General features: G+C 43.9%; 1 protein-coding gene across 1 annotated transcript in view; it reads left to right on the forward strand.

Moving 5' to 3' along the window:
- Positions 1–42: 42 nt before the first annotated feature.
- The window catches only part of SLCO5A1 (solute carrier organic anion transporter family member 5A1), a gene marked incomplete at its 5' end in the record, with an annotated part of 107,711 nt that continues 82,954 nt past the window's right edge, over positions 43–24,799 (forward strand). The window contains one exon of the mRNA XM_014524582.2: positions 43–589. Within this exon, the coding sequence (XP_014380068.1) occupies positions 43–589 (547 nt within the window). The remainder of the gene's footprint in view (positions 590–24,799) is intronic.

Here is a 24,799-nt window from a genome sequence, read left to right on the forward strand (position 1 = left end):
TCGGCGCGCCCGGCCCTGGCGGGGAGCCGGTGCGTGGGCGGGGCGCTGGCGGACTCGCGCTGCTTCCTGGCCTGCATGTGCTTCCTCACCTTCATCCAGTCCCTCATGGTCTCGGGCTACCTGAGCAGCGTCATCACCACCATCGAGCGGCGCTACAGCCTGAAGAGCTCCGAGGCCGGGCTGCTGGTCAGCTGCTTCGACGTGGGCAGCCTGGTGGTCGTGGTGTTCATCAGCTACTTCGGGGGGCGCGGGCGCAGGCCGCTGTGGCTGGCCGTAGGTGGGTTTTTCATCGCGCTGGGGGCTGCACTCTTTGCCTTACCTCACTTCATCTCCCCGCCCTACCAGATCCAAGAGCTCAACTCCTCCGTCTCCAACGAGGGCTTGTGCCTGACTGGTAACAATACCACCAGGGACCCTTTGGACTCACCCGCCTGTGTCAAGGACTCTGGTGGGAAGGATCATGCCCTCTATGTAGCTTTATTCATTTGTGCCCAGATCCTCATTGGCATGGGCTCCACACCCATCTACACCCTGGGACCAACCTACCTAGATGACAATGTCAAGAAAGAAAATGCATCGCTTTACCTAGGTAAGGTGCATCCCTTAGGCAGTTGAGGGGGGGAGGGCAGCGAGCCATCCCCAGCCCCTTCTCCAAATCTGAGTTGAAGGTACTTGCAGCTGCTGCCTGGGATCACAGGACTGGGATCTCATCCAGTGGTTCTCAACCCTTTTTGTTCCAGGACCCATTTGTAAATATCGATGGCCAGTCCTGACCCAGTGCCCCTCACTCCTGACCTGCTACCCCATGCCCCCAGGTCCCAGCCCCCCTAGTGTGAGAGGCAGGGGGTGGGTATGTGGGACATGGGGGGGCCCCAAGCAGCCCCTTGCAGGCTGAAACTCTGCCAGCCTGCAAGGGAAAAGCCACAGTTTCCCATGTTTTTCTCCTTTAAAGGAGAGTCCATTTTTAAAGTCTGTTGATCCTTTTTTTAAGTATGTTCACAACCTTTCATATATTCTTGTGACCCACTTTTGGGTTATGACCCACCAGTTGAGAAATGGTGATCTAGTCTATCACCCCTATGCAGCTGCAAGATACACCTGTGTGTTATCCCTGAGTAGCTCTGCCAAGTAGTGAAACGGTCATATTTTCTTGTGCTTGTCTTATACCTTCTGCCTGTAAAAGTCTCAGAAAGTAACAGAATTAGAGAAAATAAGGATTCAGATGGACCTCCAGAGGTCATCTATTCCAGTGGTTCTCAAGTTCTTTTGTACCAGGACCCATTTTTAAGCATGGATGGCCAGTTCTGACCCAGTGCCCCTCACTCCCAACCTACTGCCCCCAGGCCCCAGCCCCACAGTGTGTGTGTGCGGGGCATGGGGGACCCCACGGAGCCCCTTGCAGGTTGGAACTCTGCCATGGAAGGGAAAAACCATGGTTTTCTACATTTTTCTTTTTTAAAGGCGAATCCATTTTTAAAGTTTGTTAAGCTTTTTTAAAGTTTGTTCGTGAATCTTTCATATATTCTTGCAACCCATTTTTGGGTTGTGACACAAGGGTTGACAAATGTTGATTTAGTCCAACTCCCTGCTCAAAGTAGATCCATCCCTAACTATATCATCCTAGCCAAACCTTTGTTTACTCAGGTCTTAGTAACCTCAAAAACCTCTTAAAAACATAAAATTGGCTGTATATATAAGGAAAACCTTGTTACCAGCTGTATGCAGGGGTTATAAGAGTAAATAACCAGAGGGTCTTTTTCAGTGACAGTTCGGGTTGGTATTGCTACTACCAATTTTCTGTAGGAGTTTCTACATGGATAAATTATTTTTAAAGTCAGCCGTGTCCCTTTGAGTGGTTGGTGTAATAATAATGTGTTGCATTTTAAACCTGTGTCAGCCTGCCTTTAGCATAGGGTGGTTATAACAACAGTGTCCTGTGGATCATTTGATATGCTCCTTCCCCAAGTTGTATTCAGAAATGTATTTTAGAAATTATAAAATCATTGGTAACTTTACAAAGGATTTTAAAAAGCAGGCCATGAAACTTAAAAGATCAGTCTCTTGTGGGCACTTGACAAAATGACAGTACCCCAAGCTGTTAACAGCTTACACCTGGTGCTTGATGGTTTAGACCTGTGTACAGATAGTAAGAGTGACCCATTAGTTAATGCTTCCAGTTAGGGGAGGCATGTGATTAATTCAGATAACTGAGTTTCAGACCATGTAGGGTTTTAGAGACCGTAACTGACCCTGAACATATTTATAAGGCAAATTATTGTTTTCCAATTTTACATTAGTGTTTTGTATAAGAAATGAAATTACTTTATCTTGTAAGAGAAGTTCTCCTTTCCTTAAAAACCATTTAACCATTTTATAAGCCAGTTCTTCAGGCAAATTTTTTTGGTATTGGTGATTTTCAAGTTTGGTACAGTATATTTTGTTAGTGTTACAGATCATCACGTTAAAAAAAATGATGCAACAAAGTATTTTATTTACCCTCACTCCATTCTTGATTAAGTAATATTGCTGTGAAAATGCTAAGGAGTCCAAAGTGTGTCGGTATTATGATGAAGCAACACTAGTTCTGTGGTTCATTTAGTAACCCTGGCAGTTGGTCCCTCCCTCCATTTGCCAAAATAGATGGTGAGCTTTGGGAGCAAATGGGGTAGAGGTCAGGAGGAAGGACCTATATACAATGAGTGATCTGGGGACAAAAGAGATGAGCAGCTTGAGAGGAAGAGGTTAGGTATTGTGGGGAGAGGGAAGCAAGGTCAGGGCTGTGAAATCCATGTCATAGTACAAGCGTGCCCATTGCCAAGGTGCTCTGAGCATGTTTTCATAAAACAGTTAATGAAGAGATGAAAAAAATATAAACAATTATTGGAGAGAAAGCGAGTTGCAGCTATGTATACACGTGTCATCCTGTATTCACAGAACAAATTATGCTCTGATTTACACTGTGGCACCTCATTAACTTCCAATTCATTGTTACAGAAGTGCAGCTACTCAGAAAATGAGTCCCTTTTATCTAGTTCTTGGTACCCACCTTTGGTAAAATTTAAGCTTGTGAATCTAGCTGAACAAGGGTTGCAGAGAGAGTAGTTAAAACAAACAAATGGATCTAAAATTGCTGAAACTTTGGGGGTTTTTTTGTTTTTGTAGGCTTTTTATTTTATAGTTTATACAATTTATGGCCTTTCAGGGCTCAAAGCAAGGGTTTTCTGTTGGCAATTTGGGTATTGCTTTTTTCAACAGTGCTTTTCTATGGGTAAGAAAATGAGGATGAGTAAATGAGTACTTTTACTCATGAGTACTTCTATGAGTAAGAGAGATTGGATCTTTAAGCTATCACTTGTATGGAACTACCATGTTGATTCAAATCCAAGATGAGGTCTTTCTTCCAGTCGGCATGGTGGGAGGGGGAGTGGGGGACTCATCTTGGATTCAAGTACTGACCTGGGGCAGGTGGTATCTGGCTTTAGTCTGAGCCCTGGGCTGGCTGGGGCCATAGCTGCTGCTGAATGTCCTGATCTAGAATGGAGTTGCAGTAGAAGGTAAGGATGGGGTGGGAAGGGAGGGGAGCAGGGTTTGGTGGGGCAGGCACAGGAAGAGGTTCTTGCCTCTCCAAGGGCAGGGGCAGGCATCCCCGGGTGGTGGGGGCAGGGACCACATGGTTCGGAGACATAGCAGGGGGGGTTGGCACAGGGGGGACAAGCATGGGGGGAGAGGAGCAAGGGGGGGGGGGTCTGACCCCTCACCCTGCCCCGGTTCCCCAATGCTGCTTTCTTTGGCTCAGCAGATTGGTGGGGGGCGGGAAAGGGAAATGAATTTAAGATGACTTTCCACTAATTAGATTCTATATATGGAAACTTATAACAAACTTATAGTTTTTCCATGTATAGCGTCTAATTATTGGGAGGTTATATTAAATTCAAAGTTGCCCTGGATCCAAGTAAATACAGTATTACTCATATTAGGACTTAGATAAGTTATATTCTTTTGTGTTGTGGGTAAATTCTGTGCTAACGAGGAAAAGCAAACATTTATATATCTGGCAGGTTGCTTAAACAAACATGGCAGCTTGAAGCTGCTCAAAGATTTGGAACATTTTAAGTCTCGATGAGATGGATTAGAAGGTAAAAGGCAGACTACAGAGTCAAGAGGACAGAAGAAATGTATTACATTGCTTTCCAATTCATTCGCCTAGTGTTACAACTACATCTATCAGGTGTTTACTTTTTCAATTCAATGGGACTTCACTTTCAGGGCAAGTTCTGCCAGTGCCCAAGTGTGTGTGACTGTTGGGTTGGTGGGGGGTGGGGAGGGGGTACACTAAACAGAAGGAAAACATTGGGCCATAGAATTTGAGTGAAGTGTTCTGAAAATGAAACAACCCAGCTAAATAAAGCTGATGCTCAGTACTTCAGTGAGGATGGTGTGACCTTCAGGTGCTATATGTTTAAAAAAATCTTTTGTATTGCAAAATGTAAAATCCTTGACATTTGGTAATTATATCGGTGTTACATTCTGAATACTTTTCTCAAAAAATATTAAAAAATATATCATTTGTTTACAAACATACTTAAAAGTTTGGCAAACCTCAGAACTTAAAACCTCTTACAACCCTTTAAGGCTGCCTATTTCTAAACTAATTATAATTCTACAAAGCTCTTAAAGATCACTGATCCTGATTTTACAAAAACTCACCTCATGTGGCTGTGGAAGCTATTTTATTTTCCAAGTTAATCCAGCTCAGGGCTCGAGTGGCAATAGCATATCCTCTTAAGTGTAGGCATGCAAGCTCAGTATGGACAGCTGTTTTAACGTTCCTGGCTGGAAGTCCACATTTGATGCTTATAACATAGTCTTTTGGCTGCCTATGCTTCAGTTCATCTGTCAGAATGGCACTATACCAATTTATAAGGTGGTATGTCTTTCTGTTCGGAAAAGATGCCAACCAGTGGTGCGTGTATTTGGGTGGCCTATAAAGTAATGTACATCTTCTTTCTTCTGAAGGAAGTTTCTTCTCTGGGATGGCAATGCAATGTTGATTGCTCAATACTCATGCCTACTGACACCCGTACCAAAGTATTTTTAGTGAGAAAATGTATGACCTGAGATATGGCAGCAGTCTTGCTTTTCAAAAAGTCACTTATGTAGCTGGTGTCCTTGGAAATGCCTGAAGAATCAGTTATCTTATTTGCAGAGGAATCCAAGTGAGATCTAGAATGAAAGTTGTGTGCTTTCTCTGTGCAGTTTAATTTCAGCATTAAGTTATTTTTCTTCTGTGTTCTACTTCTAATAAACCTCTCTGGACTCAACAGACTGATGTATGGAGGTTTTCCATACTCTAACTTATGTCAGTGGTAAATTCCCATGGACTTCAGATTGGACCTTCATACCTCTCTTGTACTCCTGTTCCTGCTAACAAATATGTTCTGAAGTTAACCGTAAAACTGAATATTTCTAAGGATTCAAAGGGGTATATTTTAGCAGAGGTGCTCTGGCATGGCTTAAGGCTCTTGATTTGTGGACTTCGTTTATGTTTGGGAATATAATTACTGTCCACTGTCCTTAAAGATGATATCTTGGGCATTTTATGGCTGCAGGTTGTTAGATATTCAGTGACTGAATTATTTTTGTAAATTTTGAAACACTATAATACAAAAAAGCTACTGCTCATTTACACAGTAGTTACAGTTATTTACCCTTTTAGTTTCTCTATGTAGTAAGCTTGGATTTGTGTTGTAGCCATGATGGTCCAGCATATATGTGAAAAGAAAGGGCTTTTTTGGCAGTATCTTTTATTGCAACAGCTGTGTAGTTGGGGAAGATAATAGGTTTTTGAGCACAATGTCTTTCCTCAGGTCCCGGAGAGTGGGTACTCAGGCCCCCGAGGAAGGGCATTTTGGGCCCAAAAGCTTGTCTAACATCACTGTTGGCTATACAGTTGTTCCAATAAGAGTTTCCCTATAGAAAAATATTTTAATTTGTTAGTTGATTACTTCTGTGACCCCAAGTGTAACATTGCTAAACTGGAGTAACTTTACTTATGCTATCTTATGTGGTAGAAGTTAGGGTCTTTCTGAAAAAAAAAAAAAAAACAACTACAGAATGAATTGGAATTCTTGCACTACATATATTTCATGTTCAGATTCCAGGAAGATTTTGATTGATTATGATACTATGCGAGGAAAAATGCATAACCCACTTCAGTTTAAATGCAGGCTATTCTCAAATTTTAGAACAAATAATTATTGTGCATGCAAGGATAAAATGTGGTTAAAGCCTGTGTAACTTGTATAGTGTGGTAGCCAAGAGAACAAAACCTTTTCCTAACTTGGAAGGAGGATAATATTTTGGCTGATTTTAAAAAATGTTTGGATTGTTTTCAGAATGATTGTTCATAGCAGCTGTTCGTAACATTAGCTAGGTCATCTCAATGCTTTCACATCTTATTCGGAAACCTCCGAGGTATCAGCGTTCTGTAAGCAGCTACTTTTTGCCCTTTATTTTTCATGAAATACACAAGTGTTCCCAGTGCGAATAGCTGCTCCTACCCCAACAATTATGATGTTGCTGTCTCCTGGAGGTTTCACTTAAGAGGAAAACTCTGAAATGTTCCTGGAGTCCATAGTGTGTTGCTACTGGGATCTGCCAGGATGGATGGTGAATCAACACATCTCTCAACCTAATTCTGCCTTATCCAAGCCTGGGGTTATGCCATCGGATCTTTTGCTACTGGAGGTCAGAATCTGGAGCTTGGTAGGTGGGCTTTTATAGACAACGTGAGTTCACTGAAGCTTCTGGAACAGGATTGGTTTTCTAGCTGCACAAGATGGACAGAGCTGAGACAGTGAGACAGCTCTTCAATATGACCTTTTATATTTGCTATTTAGCAGGTGACCCCATGTTGTAGTCACTGCAAACCAGCTGAACCTTGAGCTGGGTATGGAAATAATAATTTCCCGTGGATTTTCTGCAGCATTCATCATTGTTGGCATCTGAGACTTGCACATTTTAACAGATGTATTGTTATATCATTTCTGTGAGGCAGGAAAGAATTTTACAGGCTGAGAATGGAGACCTGGGAGAAGAAAGCCAAAACATGCAAAAGTGTCCATTGATTTTTTTAATTTTCTTTTTTTTTGGTCCCCCCCTAGTTTCAGCAATGTAAGATGTGTTTACTTGATACGCTTATTGTGTCTGATAATGGTGCCCTTAAGCAAAGAATGTTCTCTGTACAGTCTTCCTTCTAGTCTGGAAGCAGTGTAGGCACGTATGTGTGTGGTGCTGCAGGTGGGCTGCATAGTGCAGGGTTGGGCTAACTGGTGAGAGGTAGTTAACAGTGTTAGTCTGAAGTCCATCAGAAGGCCGGGTAGATATGCAATTTTATAGCCTAACTAACTAACTAATATATATGAGAGAGAGAACACAAGCTTTCTTTAACCCAAGTTCACTTAATCAGATGTCACTCAGCAGTGCTTAACTCTCTAGCTTTACTATACGGATGTAGTTTTGTAGTTTAGAAGGCAGACTATGTGAAGCAGCATGCCTCATGTGAGGGTGTTGCAGCCTGACACTAATTGTACTGTGTACAGATGCCCTGAGCATCTAATGCAGGGGTGCCCAACCTGCAGCATGTGGCAGAAGCTTCAAAGTGAGATGTCAGAATGGAGCTTGAACCTTTGAGAGCAGGGTGCTGCTGTGAGAGTACGTGTCAGATGTGACTGGCAAGAGCCAAGTTAGCCCTTCCCTGGAAATGCAGCTGCTGCTGAATTAGGGGCTTTGGATCCTCACTTGCCATGTAAATTTGCAGTAATTATGGGGCCACAGAAGGGTTAACCTGGTTCTTGGCAATGATCCCTTTTGCAGCAGCATCCTGCCCTTGCTATCCTCCATGTGACGGAAGGCTTGAGCCTCCCTGCCTTCATTCTGGTGCTACAAACTCTGGCAGGTAGGCCTCTTTGCGGGGGATCAGTATGACACTTGGGAAGGGAATGGGGGCTAAACTTGTGGCACAGCTGCCAACAAGGATGGCTGTCATTTGTTTAATGCTACATCCCTCAGACTTGATTTTTCAGAGTTCTAGGCAATTTTGTAGAGCTTTTCATAAAAACCCAGTTATTAGATAATAAGACCTTAACAGTTCTGTGAAATAACTGGTCCTAACTTATTACCCAAGTTTTCTCTGTGATTTCTTAGCTGAAGAAATTAAAACAGAAAGGCAAAGTGACTATAGCCATCCTTCCTCTGTCTAGCATTTTGTACCTCATTCACTTCTAGGCAAAGCAAGTGGGAGAACAGGGGCTGGCTGGCAAACAGTAGCTTAATTCATAAGAAAACCCTGCTTTATTCCCTTGATACCATCATTCTTGGGCATTGCATGAGGGGGAGGGGCTTTATTGAAAAAAACAGTATGTGATCATATAATAAAAGATGTCAGTAAAATGCACGTGCACAAGAAGCCAAATGCAGTTTGTATGGGCAGCCTTAATTCTGACTTCTGAATTGAAAGGGTGGCTTACATATGCATGAGTAGCCCCTTTTATAGAAAGCATCACAGATTCTTTCTATGCAACAATGTAGTTAAGTGGCTGAGACTGGGGTCTTATTGGGTTCTATTCCCAGGAAGCTTAACTTTTCAATAGGTTGGGAAGCCTTCCTGAACCTGAGGGGTTGTGAAGGCACAGAATTAAGGTTAGACCTTAGTGAGCTTCAAGTGAGACTTGAACTCCTGATCTCCAGGGCACATTCCTAGGCACCTCCCGCCCCTCCAATAAACAAAAACACAAAAAACCCCAACTTTTCTTGAAGAGTGTAACTGTCCATTTTGTCTGTATCCTATCTGGAGACTTAGATGACGTATGTACAGTGAGATGTTGAATAATGCATATGCAGTTTTTGCAACATCTGTTTGTCTTCATTTTACTGTTGCATCAGAGATGATTAGTTATGTTAACTTTTTTTTGATTAGTACTTGTTAGATTATATCTTTGTCTTTCATGTCAAATTAACACTCCATTTGAACACAAAAGCCAGATTTCAATAAATTAATTAGCTAATTCTGTTGAGCGTTCAAGAGGCATGCTCTTAGAGTCCACTGGGTATTGATTTCCACCCCCCCCCCTTCCATTTCTTAAATCCTTTTGGTGTCAGTGGTTTTGGAGGACTTGAAGATCAGGAGTCAATCTGGTGGAACCCATGATGAGCTTGCTTGCTCCATGGTTCCCATAGAAGGTGATTGTGACTTGCTCCTTGCCATGCGAGATGCTATGATAAGGCAGAACAAGAATTTTAATTTAGGTCTTTCAGGTTCCAGGCTAGCACCTTGAAGAAAGGGTGGCCCAGTGGTCTTCCTCTCCATTTTTCCTATTGCACCTCTTATTAGGGTATACACAAATGAAGTGGGGCACCTGTTTGCAAATCCCCACTGTGCCTGATTGGAGCAAGGACTCTTAATTCAGTTCTGAATGCGCTAGCCAGCAAGCTATAGGCAATTCTAGAATAATGCTTTCTGTTTTTGCTTTTGGAGCTGTTCCAATTTGTTTCATCCTCTGCTTTTTATCACTAGCTATATTGAAGAGCCTTTGTAACCGCCTAAGTGTCAGTCCCCTTTTTATTTTCATTGATTGATTTAAAAAAAGGTTAAGTAGTGAATTAACCATTTTAGAATCCTTATTTTTTGTTCTTGGGGCAAGGGGGATTATTTTGCCTTTTGCTGTTTTTATATATTACTGCTACAAACAGTTCTACTCTGGAAGGTGACTGCATAAAATTGCAAATCCATCCCCTATCTCTGTTTCATATTTACTGACTTAAGTGGCAAAAATTTGTCTTTTTTTGCTCCTGATAGAATTGCAGATCCCACACAGTTGAGGGAGAATCAGATGGAATATATTCCTTCTTGTGCGTTGTCAGCAGAGTTGTTTGCCAAGTTGTAATTGCAGCTCCAATGAATAAAACCTGTGTGAGCTTATCAGCAACCACAAAATAACTGCTGATACCACTTCAGGCATATTTGAAGTAACAGAGATTGCAGAGCTGTGAGGGTGAAGTTTTCCTTGTAGAACTTGTGATCATTCATAAGAATGAAGTGATCCTGCTCAACTTTCGTGATCTGAATCTTAACTTGCCCAAGAGTTTGTTTTCATAGCAATATAAACTCTTCAACAATTATGTTTGCACACAAAACCCCTTTTTTTGCACAATGGGGCTTCTAGTTTAAAGTGGTTGACATGTTTAAGATGTAAAGCTTAGTTAGCACAACTTGTCACTTGCTAATGGACCACTGCAGCCTAGTCTCAAGTTAGTTTTATTTGAGTGCCACTAGTCATCCAATACCATGCAGAGAGGTTCTTCCTTTACCATAAGAACAGATGAGATCTTCCACAGCTTCCTGGTGAAGAAGTCATAGAGTGGGTCAATTTACTGCAATTCAGAGAACCATGTGATAAGTACCTATGAGCTTAATGAATGCCCCACACAAGCAAGTGTGGGTGGGTGACCCGTGACTATGGGTGTTTCACTTTTCTGGGTTTTTTTCTCTTAAACATGAATTCAGTAAAGTTCATTAGCTTGCATTTGACCAAATTCTGCAGTGTTTGCCTGACTTTGGGTGCCTGGGAGTGGGGGAGAATGCTTGGACCCATTATTTTTGGCTTCCCATGGTGGGGGAGTGGCATAATGAGGGGCTGCAGTTGAGTAAGAAATACAGATACAGCCACTGTTTTTGGTTGTATCTGTTTTCTTGCTTTTTTTGAGCAAGCAGTGCAAGGAAGCTTATTGATTTTTAAAAGTGCCAACAAAAGGAAAGAAAAAGGGACTGTAGAGTTCTGTCTGTGCGCCAGAGTGGAACACACTCATATGTCTGTCTGCTGCAGGTTTAAACAAATCTAAGTGTTGCATATGTTCATTAAGGGTGTGCGAAGTGGGCAGTATTAGATTTGGATTCAGCCTGATTTTGGGGCACAGTGATTTGATTTGCTGATTTGGATCACTGTCCCGATTTGATTCAGCCGAATTTGAATCTGAAGATTCGATGCCAATTCAGAGAATCAGCGATTTGCCCATAGACACGGCTTTGTGTTGTGTTTTTTTTTTTTTTTTTTTTTTTCCTATGTACGTCGAGGTACCAGGTGCTGCTCATGAATGCTGAGATGGTGGGGTGGATAGAGCATCCCACTGGGCAGACCCAGCGGCAGACACAGAAGTGGACTGGAAGAGATTAATGGGTCTCCTATTCAATTCCGATTAAGAGATTCAGCCGCTAAATTGGGCTGAATCGAATCGGTGACTGAAGCTTCGCACAGCCCTAGTGTTTATGCCCTCTTATGCAATAGATTACCTTTAAAGATGTAATTCAGATTAACTCTGTGATGAGGATATGCATTTCTCTAGTAAAAATTGAAAGTAGTTGCACTGAAGAAAGAAATAGAGTAACAGAATGAAAATGGGCAATACTGAAATTATAAACTAGACTGTCAATCATTTGAGTTTGTATGAGTTGAAGTTAGGATTTTTTCCCCTTATAAATTAAACAAAATGGACATGGATATTAGTGAAAGAGACTAGTATTAACTAATTAATACGTGGTCTCTGTGATGTCACAGTACTTGCATCCATTTCAAGAGGAGAACTGAACTCTAATTGACTAGTTCCAATTGCTTGTCCTTTTTCATTACAGATCCTTTTACCCTCAGTTTTGAGGACCAGCTATGGTCTATTTTTAGGTTGCTTCAACTTCCTTTCATCTGCAAGAGTTCTAGTGCTTTCCACACTTTGTACCAGGCTCCGAGGCCTGAATCTGCAAGTGTTGAATGCCCTTGACTTGCACTCTGTCCCATGAGTGGAGCATGCTCAGCACCTGTTTAGTTTAACAATCTGAAAACTACAGCTCCACAGAATCCACTTGAAGTGCATTAGCGATGCCACAGCTGAGAGCGCGCAGATGGTGAAAGCCTGAGTGAATTGGGGTTGTTGTGAAACTGATATCTCATTTTCCTGCCCCCCCACCAGGGAATGTGTTAGTAAAGCCTCATTCGTGTGTAATGGAATAGAAATCCACTATATATCATCATCAGATATTTGGTAGAAGACATCTGTTGAAAGATATTGTTAAGTTATCCACAAATTTAGGTTCCATAAAAACAACATGCTTTTTCTAAATCTGTGAAAAGCCAAAATATTTCTGGGTTTTTTTTTTTTTTTTTTTTTTAAAAAAAGTCTGAGTAGGGTAGAAGCGTTCACTGACAGTGTATGCAGCCCAAGCATTGCAATGCTGCGTGAAAACATGAAGATGAAATTAATTACAAACAGATCCTAAGCAAAACTGAAACTGAAATTTCTCAACTAGGACTTGAGAAAGATGGTAAAGGCAGATAGCAACAACAAAAAATGAAAAGTAAATTAGATTCTCTGACCTTACATTGAGCTGCATTCTGGCTTCTGTACACTAGTAGCCTAAGATGGTAAGAATTCAGGAAGTCTGTCCTATGGCAACATGCTTTGGTTGGGGGGGGGGGGGGGGGGGCAGGAGTTTCTCACTGCTAGTGTAGACTATTGGAGTAATTAAATATAGATTCCCGTGTAGCTCTTGACATAGGGGCATGATGGGTGTCATAGGGAGGTGGGGGTGAGATGCAAACATGGTCAGGGAAGACTGCCTTCCAGATAGCATCTTGTCTATGGCCAATCCTATTCATTCATTGGAGATCAAGGTATGGTGGAGGTACTTTTAAGTTGTAGTGGAAGTCAAGAAGGACTCTGGTAGCCTTCAGAATTTCAAAACTGCAAAAGTGAATTAAAGTAATTGTTGCTTGTTACCCCCAGTGCAATTCTGTATGTAATATATCTCTTGAGCCCCATAGCTCAGAAATTAGGCCATAAAATCCTCTGTCTTTTAGTAAGTTAATAGTATCATAAGTAAGGAAATTATTCTTAATATGCACTTTTAAATCTGAAAGCATCTTTCAGTTTATTAGTTCCTGGGAATAAAGGTCAAGTTGAATAGTGAACTGTATCTATCTGTTTGGAACAAGAATAAATTCATTACGAATTTATAACCTTCCTATTTCAAAACAGCAATTTTTACTAGTATCATGAAATATTAAAGGATGTAGTTATTGTGAAGTGATGGGCAGTTTATATCAACTTGATTTAGTACAGCTGTCCTAGAAAACAGAAGTAGGGAACTTGTCCCTAGCATTATTTATAATCATGGGGAAATGCATGATTTTCAAGAGTGCAGTGATGCACACAAATCCCATTCCTCATTGTTTTGACCTGGTAGTTACACAATTGACTTAAGATAGGAGTTTCAGAAATGTCTTTATTTCACTAATGTGTCAGGTATCTAGGTTGTAGCTGTATCATTCTAGCAGCAAAAGAAATTGGGACTTGTGGCAGAGATGATATCTTTTATTAGACCAACTAGAATTTTGCAAAAAAAAAAAAAAAAAAAATTTCTTTAAACTGCAAGTTTGTGCCTGAAAGCTTGCAATTAAAGAAAAAGTTGATTTTTGCAAAATTCTAGTTGATCCAATAAAAGATATCACCCCTACCATGAGTCCTGATTCCTTTATTTCACTAATATTGTTAACATTAAGGGGCATGTGTAGCTGAAATGGGGGCTCTAATTTGAAGTGGTGGGATTTAAACACCGCTTCAATTTAGGGCCGATTAAACCCCTGTATCACGCACACACCTTACCTGCCTTTCCGGCAGGGAGGGGAGGGTGAGCTGCTGGCAGGTGGAGTGGTCCCTGGGCTGTGGGGGGGCTGGTGCTTCCCTCCATGGAAGCAGCAGCACGTGCCCTGCCCTCCCCCAGGTGGCACCTGTCTGCAGGCACCCAGCTTGGGTGGTCCCAGGGGGCACTGCAGCAGCAGAGGGAAGTACTAGGCCCCTGCACAGCTCAGGCAGGCAGGCTTCACTGCTTTTTTTTTTTGGGTGGATCTTGCTTTCCCAGGCTGCTGCCAGGCTGCCTGCAGCCCCGGCCTGCGCCCAGGCTGCCTGCAGGCCTTCCTGCCCAGCCATGGAGCTGCACAGAGCCTGGTGCTTCACTCTGTGGCTGTAGGGGCCGCAAACAAACTCCTCGAAGGAGTTTTAGTTTGCTGCGCCCCAAGTCATTTAAGGCAGATTATGCCACTGAATTTCCTACTGCGGCTGGAATTTGCTGCCGAGGCGTGCAAACACTGATGCCATTAAAGCAGTGCAAAAGCATTTAGCCTGTTTTAAAGTATTGTGCACACAGGCCTCATTTCGTCTACACACAGCCAAAGTGATTAAATAGCATTTGATGTGGAAAAGGTGAAACAAATCTCTATTTCATGGCTACAAAGTCATTTATCACACCTATAGTCTAGTTTTGTGAATGATATTCCAATTGTATAACTAGAGTAAGAAAGAGGCAAGAATGAATTTTAAAAAAAAATTGCATTACTGCTTGTTTGGATCTCCGAGGGCTCCATGTTTCTTTGGGATCCTTCGACTTCAGTGACTGAAGATCTCCACAGAACAGTAGTTCTGCTCATCACAGGCAGGGTCCTGCAGGAGGGCCATTATTTCCTCAAGGCCCCCTTCCTGTGCCAAGTCGGCCCAAGGGCACCCTCAGATTCTCACCCACCATGTCTTTGATGTTCAATATATCAGGAAGGCTGCCTTATGTCTTCTTGGACACGGTCCGCTGTAACCTCTGGCCCCGTGGACTCCTGGACCCCTCATGGGTCTTGTTCTGCAAACGGGTGCTTCGGGGCACCCTAGCCTTACGGGCTATGCGTGACTCCAACCACACCCCAAGCCTCGCAGCTGGAATAGACGTTGTTCAGTCTCTCTCCATCTCCACTCACTCTGGCCCTCGGGCTCTCAACAGCCCTCTCTCTCGGGGCCTTCTCTGTAAAGCCGCCCTCTCTCTCGGGGCCTTCTCTGTAAAGCCGCCCTCTGGGGCTGGAGTCTGTGCACCCCAGATGCTGCGCCTTCACTGGCGCTGAGGTCCTCCCACTCCGCTGTGAGTCCCCTATGAGGCCTCCTCCAACCCCTAATAGCCTCACCCAAACCACTGGTGTAACAAATAGCAACACAAACTCGAGCCTCTTGGCTATAACTTAAACATAAGCCGCCCAGCTATAATCATGCTTTGCCTACCAGGGTTCTTCATCCCACAGCCGTATCATGCGCTGCTCCTTCAGCAGGCCTCTCCTCTCTTCTGCAGCAGAGAACTCCCTTCTCGATGGCTGCTGGCAGGGAACTGCCTCTGGCCTCAGCTCTTAGAGTTTATAAAGGCCAGGCCCTGCCCCTTTGGGTCAGCTGACCTCCCCTGATTGCCCTGGCAACCCACAGCTGGGCTCCTTATTCCCTGCTAGGGCTCTTTCCCCGACAGTTTCCCCTCTTTAGGAGCAGGGCACCTAAGTGCCTTGCGACACGGCTCTATCACAGAGATGCTACTGTTTTGTCCTCCTGTGGGTGCAAGAGATGAGTGGTGGAGAATGGACGGTAGCATTCCTAGGTTTATTCCCATGGCTACTCTAGTAGCAGTAGAGCACACAAGGAAAATTATATCTTTAAAGGAAAAAATCTTTAGTGCAAAAATGCTCTTGCTCTTGAGGCAGTTTGGAATAGTGAATGGAGTTCTGCCAACCTTTAAACAAACTCCTTGTCTTTGCAGCTCTGCAGAGGGATGGAGGTTTACCTAGTTTAACTGTCAAGGATGGCTCAGGATATGAAGCTTTATGGGGGCCTGTTGTGAGAGGTGTTATGGGGAGCAGCTTGAAATTTTGCTGAAGCCATTTAGACTTACCAGACAGAAAGTGGGTAGGCGGTTCACCTACAAATGCTTCCCATTTATGAAGTATGGATAAGATAGCCACCTGTCAAGCAGGTCAGAACTGCAGTTGTGATAATTAATAAGAGATCAGCTCTTTCTTGTGAAAAAAAGAGAGATCTGATTCGGTATCCTTGGGTTACGAGTCAAGATGGCTTATAGGAAGGTGGCTGAGAGAAGGTGTTAAAGCCTGAAGGGACAGCCTTGGGCCCATTTGTTACTGTTCTAATCTTTGGGAAGTAAAACTCTGTTCACCAGACCAAAAAACCCCCAAAAAACAAAAAGTGTGGTTGTTATAAGAGTCCCTTCAGATTTACTCTCATGTAATTACATCAGTAACTGGGCTGTTGTGATAAGTAGGAAGACTTTTAAATGGAGAATGGAATATGTGATTATTAAGATAAGGACACGGTAGACAGCTTATGTTTAATCTGCTCACTTGGTCCTTAACTTCCTACCTGCTGGATAAAACAAAAACAAACAAACAAAAAAATAACAAGACCAAAAACAATCCTCACTCCCTCAGTTCATTCAGATACAAAGTCATATTTTGAAAAAAGTTCATTGTGTTTGTTCTCTGTTGAAAAATTATTGTAAGATTAAATCTCATCATGCAGCAAAACAATACTTTTGTGGGGAAAGAAATATAAGACATACCTTTTTGATTGTTTATACCAGGGGTGTCTGTAGCCGGGCACTGAGACATGCCTGCTCCTTAAGGCTGAAGAAGCCTGGCCAGGGAGCTCTGCAGGTTAAAGAGAGCTCCCCAGCTGACATTACCTGACCAGCTGGAGGCAGGGTTCTGGGATATGTATGCTCGACAGGGGCATATAGAGTTGATGACTAGTAACACCTGTGAGGCATGGGACACATGTCGGAGCATGTATATACCATCCAGTATAGCTGGGCGCATGAAGGGAAGCCTCCAGCCTAATGAACAACTTAATTATTTAGTAACAAAGCACGGCAGGAAAGACAGGTGGGCAGACTGAAGCAGAGGTTGGCCTTGGGGCAGCCCCTGTCACAGTGTCAAACTTGTTTGGCTCACTAGCCTGAATTCAGACCATGGGGCTTCCTGAGGCTGGATATAGGCAGTGAGCCTTCACATGGGCTTGGACAATCCATGAGCAGTCAGCATTAATTCCCATGGCTGCTGGAGCCACTGTTTCAGTGCAGTTATGAAACCCAGTTAATGCTGCTGGTGCTGCAACCCCCTCCTGCACAACTTTAGCCCTGCCACTGAAGTCTTTCTAAAAAAAAAAGTTTCTTTCATGCAACTAAAAACCTTGATTTCAGCAGTAGGTAAAGGGGGGAAGAGTTAAGTGGCAGTGACTCCCTGGGTTTTGGAGCTATGCTGAATCGGCAGCTACAGGGATTAACATTGCTACCACAGGGGCTCCAACAGTTGTGGCAATGAGCCCCATGGGTTGAATCCAATCTGTCAAGGTAGATGATCAGCCTGAAAAGCCCCATGAACCAGCCTGACTGATCTCCGTAGGCAGCATTTGCCTGCAAGCTGTATGTCTGTCACCCCTAGTTTATGCTATTCATGTTGTCGCACCTCCCTGCCACTGCCAGCAGCGTGCACCCCAGCTCTGGACTTACCTCCGCTGGAGCGGCTCAGCCAGAACTGAGGCACAGCCCTGACCCAGCCTGCCCGCCCATGGCATGTCCTGCTGCCCCCTGAGCATGCAGTGCAGTTGGGGTCGCTTTGCAGCTGGATTGCCTTTCTAGGTAGCAAGGGTGGTGGTGGCTCTGTCTGGGTGCTGCTGCTGCTGGCCCTAGCCACAAAATACCGGCAGGGACCTGCGCTGCACAGCCCCAACCCTGCGTGCCTGCTCTGGGCTCGCCTGGCCAGTGTCAGCAGTGGTGGTGTGTGAAAAAAGCTGTTGCTCTGCGCGGGATAAAGCGGCTCCTCCCTCTCTTGCTGCCAGCAGCTCCCTGCTGCAGCTGCCCGGAGCCTGCATGGAGCTGTCCTGTCTGCTCTGTGCTGCCACTGCTGTCCTGTGGGGAGCCTGGAGGTGGTGGTGATGGCAGTGGAGATGCAGGGTTGCCCTGCGTGGGCTCTGGGCTGCTGCACCAGGGAGCTGCCAACAGTGGGAGGAGGAGGGGCCACTTTTACCCCACGCTTAGCAACAGCTTCTGTCTGGCACTGCCGCTGCTGAGCCTGAGCAGGTGAGCCCAGAGCAGACATGGGGCATGCGGGCTTGGGGTTGTGCAGCGTGGGTCTCTGCCAGTACCGTGGGGCTGGGGTCAGTGGCAGTGCTACCCAGAAGGAGTCACCTGCCACCTGGGCTCTTTGAAAGGCAACCAAGCTGCAGAGCCGCCCAGTCCTGCTGTGCGCCCAAGGGGCGGCAGGATGCACCATGGCTGGACTGTGCCTTGGCCAGGGGATGGAGGGATTTGCTGCAGGTGGGACAAAGACCTGCCATGGGCTAGATCCAGCCCGCGGGGCATATTTTGCCTACCTCTGATCTACTACCTAATATTAGAAGTACTAAACTTAATGCATAGTAGCAAAGGTGCATTAATGAACGTGTAGATGCACCCACTGTGGGGTAATTGTGGGCACAGGGAGAGTTACTGTGGAGTAGGTGAGACATGCTAAAAATCTGCCTTCTGTTAATTGCTGGCATGTGGGGCAATTGCAGGCTCAGGGAAATTAAGTTAATTGCAGGCTCACAAGCCTATTCTAAAATACTATGACCCTTTCTTTGAGTTGTGACCTCTGCTTTGGAACTGCTTATCTGACAGCTGCTGCGTGTTACAACAGCTAGATCAATTCTTCTAGCACTGGCATGATCCCAGCTATCACTACAGGGTATCCAGAAACACTTCTGAGCAGGGGTAGTGTAGAACTGTGTTATATCTGGAGAATTTCTAGCTGCTTTGTTCTCTGTTGGCTTTGTGCTCTTAGGTTGATGCAGAGAGAATGGAACCAGAGCCAGAAGCTGAGTTGCAGTGTGGTGTTATTGTATACAAAGGCATGGTGTGATATAGTTTATTGCCCTCAAATTAAAAAAAACTGGCTGACTTTTTTTTACTCGGACTGTGAGTAACAGACAGATTGATGGATTTGGGGAAACTGACAGCTGGTTGCTTTCTAATGTGGGATCGCTGATTCGAGGAATAAGTGTGTGGGTGTGATGATGTGGTTCAGTCTCTTGGTATAAATTGTTGGTTAAGTTTTTTATGCCTGTACTGATTTTTGTTATACATAGTGCCAAAATAGACAGTAATCTTCTTATGTGGGATTGTAAAGCAAGTAATAATAGAGCACAAGTGCCATCAGTTCAGAGCTGTTTTTTTTAAAAAACATGTATGATGTTTTCATCTGTCAAATTCTCTAGTACATCTCAATCTTTATATTAACTAATTCCTTTTTTCCAGCTGGGGCTATTACTGTTTCATAATAGTTGTTAGCTGTAGTCAAAGACGTCCTAGTATTCATATTTATAACAGATTCAATTACATTAAAGAGGCTACGGGGAATCTGAGTTTTGTAATTTCTCTTATTTCCTAACACAAAACATTTAGCTAGTGTGAAAACACTTTTAAGATGTTGCCTGCACAAAATATTTGAAGTCTCTTGTGAATTGTTCATTAAATTGAATGTATTACCCTGTGGTGATGATTCTTAATAAAATACAAAATTGGGAATCATACTCCATCAAATCCTGGTGAAGTTTAAATGTCTGTTTACCTATAACACAAATTGGACTAGATTAAGATAAAAAAAATTTTTCTTTTTTTTTTAATATTGATGTCTTTGTGAGTGGTAAACTATTGTGTAGTTAATGCAGTCTTATGGCTCCTAGCACTGGTTCTGTGATTATCTGGTTCTACTCAAGAAACCATTTCTTAACATTGACTTCCCATCCAGTTATTGCACTGCCTCCGACCTCCCTTTCTGGGGAAAGTCATTGAATGGATGGTTATTTGACAGCTCTAGACACATGGATATAATCAGTTTTTTGGACTCTTGTCATCCTGGTTATAGGATTCATAGATTCATAGCTGTTAGGGTCGGAAGGGACCTCAATAGATCATCGAGTCCGACCCCCTGCATAGGCAGGAAAGAGGGCTGGGTCTAGATGACCCCAGCTAGATGCATATCCAACCTCCTCTTGAAGACCCCCAGGGTAGGGGAGAGCACCACCTCCCTTGGGAGCCCGTTCCAGACCTTGGCCACGCTAACTGTGAAGAAGTTCTTCCTAATGTCCAGTCTAAATCTGCTCTCTGCTAGCTTGTGGCCATTATTTCTTGTAACCCCCAGGGGCACTTTGGTGAATAAAACTTCACCAATTGCCTTCTGTGCCCCCATGATGAAATTAAAAGATGAAGACTGTTTGTGGCCTTGGTTGATGGTCTTCAACTGGAGATTGACAGGAGAAATTGTACACTGCCTGACTCACAAGATCTTTCAATGGTTTTAGATACAGTTGACTGAGGTGCTGATAAAATGTTTACATGATCTAGCAGGCATGCACAGGACCACTCTAAACTGGTTTTGTTCTTTCCTAGCAGGGAGTTCCAACAGGGTTGTGATGGACAAGTGCTTGTCATCCCTTTGGGACCTTACCTGTGGGGTCCCCCAGGGGTCCATCTTGCTGCCTTCTGTTTAGTGTGTATCTGAAGCCAGTAGGCAAGGTTGGCACCTCGCTGCAAATCACTGCGCATCAGCATGCTGATGACAACCAGCTCTACCTGTCTTTTTAATCTGACTCTGGCCTTTCAGTTTCAGTTATTACCCAGTACCTGTCTGCAGTTGGGGCAGGTGAATCGATTTGAAATTTGAAGCAGACAAAAACAGAGCTGATGATGGTGAGCAGACTGCTTGACCTGGAGGGGAGGAGGACTGGGATCCCTATCATTTGTATGGTTCAACTTTCCCTTCTTACTCAAGTTCGCAGCCTTAGGGTGCTCCTGGATGCTATGCTGCACTTGGATTTTCAGGTGGCAGTGGTGGCTAGGAGCACCTTTCACCAACTCTATCTGGTGTGAAGGCAGCGACACTTACTTTCTTTCAGATTTGGATATGGCCACCATTGTCCATGCCTTCATAACATTGAGGTTAGACTATTACTATGTGCTCTTATATGCTGCCTTTGAGGACCATCCGAAAGTTGCAGCTGGTGCAAAACATAACAGCCCTTTCTGATTGGAGTGGGTCCCCAGAAGCACATAACTCCAATGCTGCAGAGTCTGCATCGGCTCCTAATGCCTTTCTGGTCACAATTCAAGGTGATGGTTTTCACCTGCAGGGCCCTAGATGGTCTGGGCCCTATATACCTAAGGGACTGCCTTCTCCTTTATGTTCACTGAGATCCCTAAGGTCTGCCAACAGCAGCCTCCTGTAGGTCCCATCTGTACACCAAGACCACTTGGCGAAAACATGCAGGAGGTCATTCTCAGTAATTGCTCCTCTAGCTGTAGAACTCCCTACCTCTTGAGGCCCACCCAGAACTTGGGACATCTTTTAGAAGTGCTGTAAGACCTTCCTATTTGGGCTGGCATTTGGCAAGCAAAATTAGGTTGAGATTGTTTAGGGTGGAGGAGTGTCTTTTTCAGGCTGCTGGTTTACTCTTGAGTTGTTTTTTGTTCTTTTGTTTTCCTGTTGTTTAAGTTATTCGGCACTCTTATTGTAAGCTGCCCTAAGCCTTTGTTGGGGAGGGCAGTGTATAATAAATAAGTTAACTGACTCCAATGCTTAAACAAACAAGAAATATTACTATGAGGGTTTATAAAGCATGGTCACCTACAGGCACGACAATATACCCATTAAAGATGATATGAATATGTCTATGCATTTAACATGGACAAGACTAGCACTATCATTATGGATCTTTTTATTTTTTTTTAAAGCTATTGACAAAGCTTCAGGTGTTTGTATCAAATATATCATAGTTTAAAAGAATCACTAAGGCCCCTGGCACATGCCAATTTAATGGCGCAGACTGATCTGATCTCTGCGGCTGCATGCATGCACATTGTGTTTATTGGCCACATCAGGCAAAAAAGCCTGTATCCTATGCAGTCAATTTTCTTTATGTTGGTGTGGATCCAATAGCGAACCAATGTATTGGTGCACCTTTACTATTTGCCAGTGTAGGGGGAACCCAGGATCATAATCCTAGGTGCAGAATGCAGTGGCTCACTCTGATGGGGGTGGGTCCCCAACCCAGGCTCTCCCTGCAGCAGCAAGTTATGATTGTCAGCTGTCCCTCTCCAGGACTGACTCTGATTCAGATGCGGTCTGGGGCCTAGGCTGACAGTCCTGCAATCCCCCATGCTGGGTGGCACAGCTAGAGCTGCCAGGCATGGGGCTTAGCTTCCCCACTGGGGTTATCTCAGCAGTGTTTTTTAAAGCTCCCAGTGCACTGAGATCCATAATGTGGGTCATGAGCAACTGGGGAGCTGAGAGCTCCCAACTGCCTATGCCCTCATACCATGAAGTGGTGCCTACAGCTGTGGAGTGGACCTCCAAGCTCCTCAGCTTCTGCTTCCACAGATGCCCCAGCTGCACTTGCTTTTTAAAGGCACCTGGTGCATCAAGCCTGAGATCTGGCTTTCATAATCACCACAAAAGATGAAGAGGACAGCATTACTATTAGGTAGAATCTCAGAATACAGTGGCACTGAATCAGTGTTGTGGAGGATACTGGATAGACTGTTACTGTTTGAATAGTTACAGGATTAATTTTAATTTTCTTTGTTTTGATAAGCTGTTGTAAATGTCAGAGTTTATAGGTAACTACTGTAGATAACAGTATATCACATTAATATATTTTTATAATCTTCTAAATACCTATAACTTTCTAGGCTGCTATTATATGAGACAACAATTCATTATTTATTAATGTATTTGTTTAGAGTAGTAGCTAAATATAAAACCTGTTTTACAATGGTAATATTATTTCATAGTTCAACAAATTACAGACTGTTCAGAAAAATGACTGTTGAATAGACTTTGTCTAAAAGAAACTTGCATCTAAAATTATTTTTTTTCATGAAAAACTTAAACCTGCAATAGTTTGAAAATAGAATGCAATTATTAATTTTTCAGGTGGAATCTGAAAGTTCCTTATTATGGTGTATCCATTTAGTATTGTTTCTTTTAATATCTAATTTATGCCCTGCTGTGAAATCCATCTTTCTCTTTGTGAAACTGGGCTAAATCCTAGTGCAGGAACAGCCTTTATAACACCTGAGTGGGAACCAAAATGACTTTCTTTTCTTTTTCTATGCCCCATACACAAGCCAGATGCTATGAGCAACTGGAAGTGCTAGAAGGGAGGATTATAAAGCTGGCTATACTATCTCTGTGTCCTTTAAAGCTGCTATAAGTGTGGGACATTTTCAAACACCTTGTCTGCTACTAAAACAGCAGAAAGGGGTCTGAGCATGAGCCTGAATGTGGCCCCTATATGAAGTAAGTCCTGAGAGAATGGTAGGATAGGGTTGCAAAGGTGGTTCATGCAGGAATGAGTGTTTTCTGTAGGATAGGAAGGCAGACTGAGTATTATAATCACTTTGAAAATACAGTTTCTATTCAGACTTCATTTTGATCTATTTTTAGTTAAAATTATTTAACTGGGAAGTGACTGATATTTTTTATTTTTTTGCAATCCTGGTAGATGGGGGGCGGGGGGAACGGGGGGGACGGACGGACTCAAAATTAGAGGCTGTAGGCTAATTCCTGGGGCTGTGTGAAGCAGCACCATATCATTTCAACTTTTGTTTCTCCGTTTTGAAGGGACGGTGTTTTGTTTCACTGTTTCCAAGCACTGTTCTGTTTCTTTGAAACTGTGTTGACGTTTTGCCCATAGGCTATAATGGGGAATCACGAAAATGCCTATAACTTTGTCATTTCTTGCCTGATTAGGATGAAAATTACAGGGATGGTAGACCCTTCTGAGGGCATGAAGCTGCCAAGGTTCAAGGAGATAGGTACAGGGGTTTTTGGGAAACTGCACCTCAAACCGTTCAGAGCAAAACTCATTTTGTTGGCAGCAGCAGCCTGCTGTCATCCCACACGCAAATCTGGGGGCCTGCTACACCCGGGAGGAGTCTGGCACAGCCCCGCAGCCCTCCTGTGGTGTGAGCCCCTGGATCTGCATATGGGATGACAGCATGCTGCTGCTGCTCGCTGGGGCCAGCACCAGCACTGGGTTCTTCTTGGCGTGGGCTGCACTGGGCAGACTTGGGTGCTGGTGCCAGCTGGCAGTAGCAGCATGCTGTCATCTGCATGCTTGGCAGCTGTTGAATGTGGAGTTTTTATTTATTTATTTTTTAAAGCCCTGCACTCACCGGCTCTGGCAGCCTCTGGTGATTGGGGCCTCTGAAGGCTTGTGGCTTGTGGCTGTTTCTCCCCACCCCCCATTCTTGACAGGCATTTGACTAGTTGTAAAATAAGAATGGTGTATGTGTACATGCGTGCAAGAGATGGTGAGAACTCTGTACCAGGATGATGATAAACTGGGGAAAAGATTGTAGAATAGGGTATGTCTATGGCCCCTGGCAAGCACTCAGTCAAAGGCGTAATGTATAGCAGGGTCCCTTGCTACTTGGAGATGGGACTCCAGCAGTGGAGGGCTGAAATTATGGAGGCAGCTAAGGTTGAAACAGCTACAAGTAAATGAGCAGCCAAGGAAGCCAAATATAGGAGCCAAGGTGCAGTGGAGAGCTACTTGGGAGCTATCTACATGGCCATAGGCAGAAAGGGCTCCAGGCAGGTAAGAGGGCTTAAGCTGCAGCACCTAAGGGCAGACTGCAGTAAATCAGAGCAGGCTGAGCACTGGGTTGACTTGAGACCCCGTAAGGTGGTGACCATGTGACTTGAAGGAGTAGAGCTCAGTCTACTAAAAGCCTGGCTTCTGAGTTAGAGAGGGCAGTCTGGCTCTGGGTTGTAAGAAAGGGGAAACCCAGACAACACAGGTACCCAGGGAAGTTGCAAAGAGCCAGCAGCTGAAGGGTAGTAAG

Source organism: Alligator sinensis, unplaced genomic scaffold (assembly GCF_000455745.1).
Source record: "Alligator sinensis unplaced genomic scaffold, ASM45574v1 scaffold71_2, whole genome shotgun sequence".
Classification (NCBI taxonomy): Eukaryota; Metazoa; Chordata; order Crocodylia; family Alligatoridae; genus Alligator; species Alligator sinensis.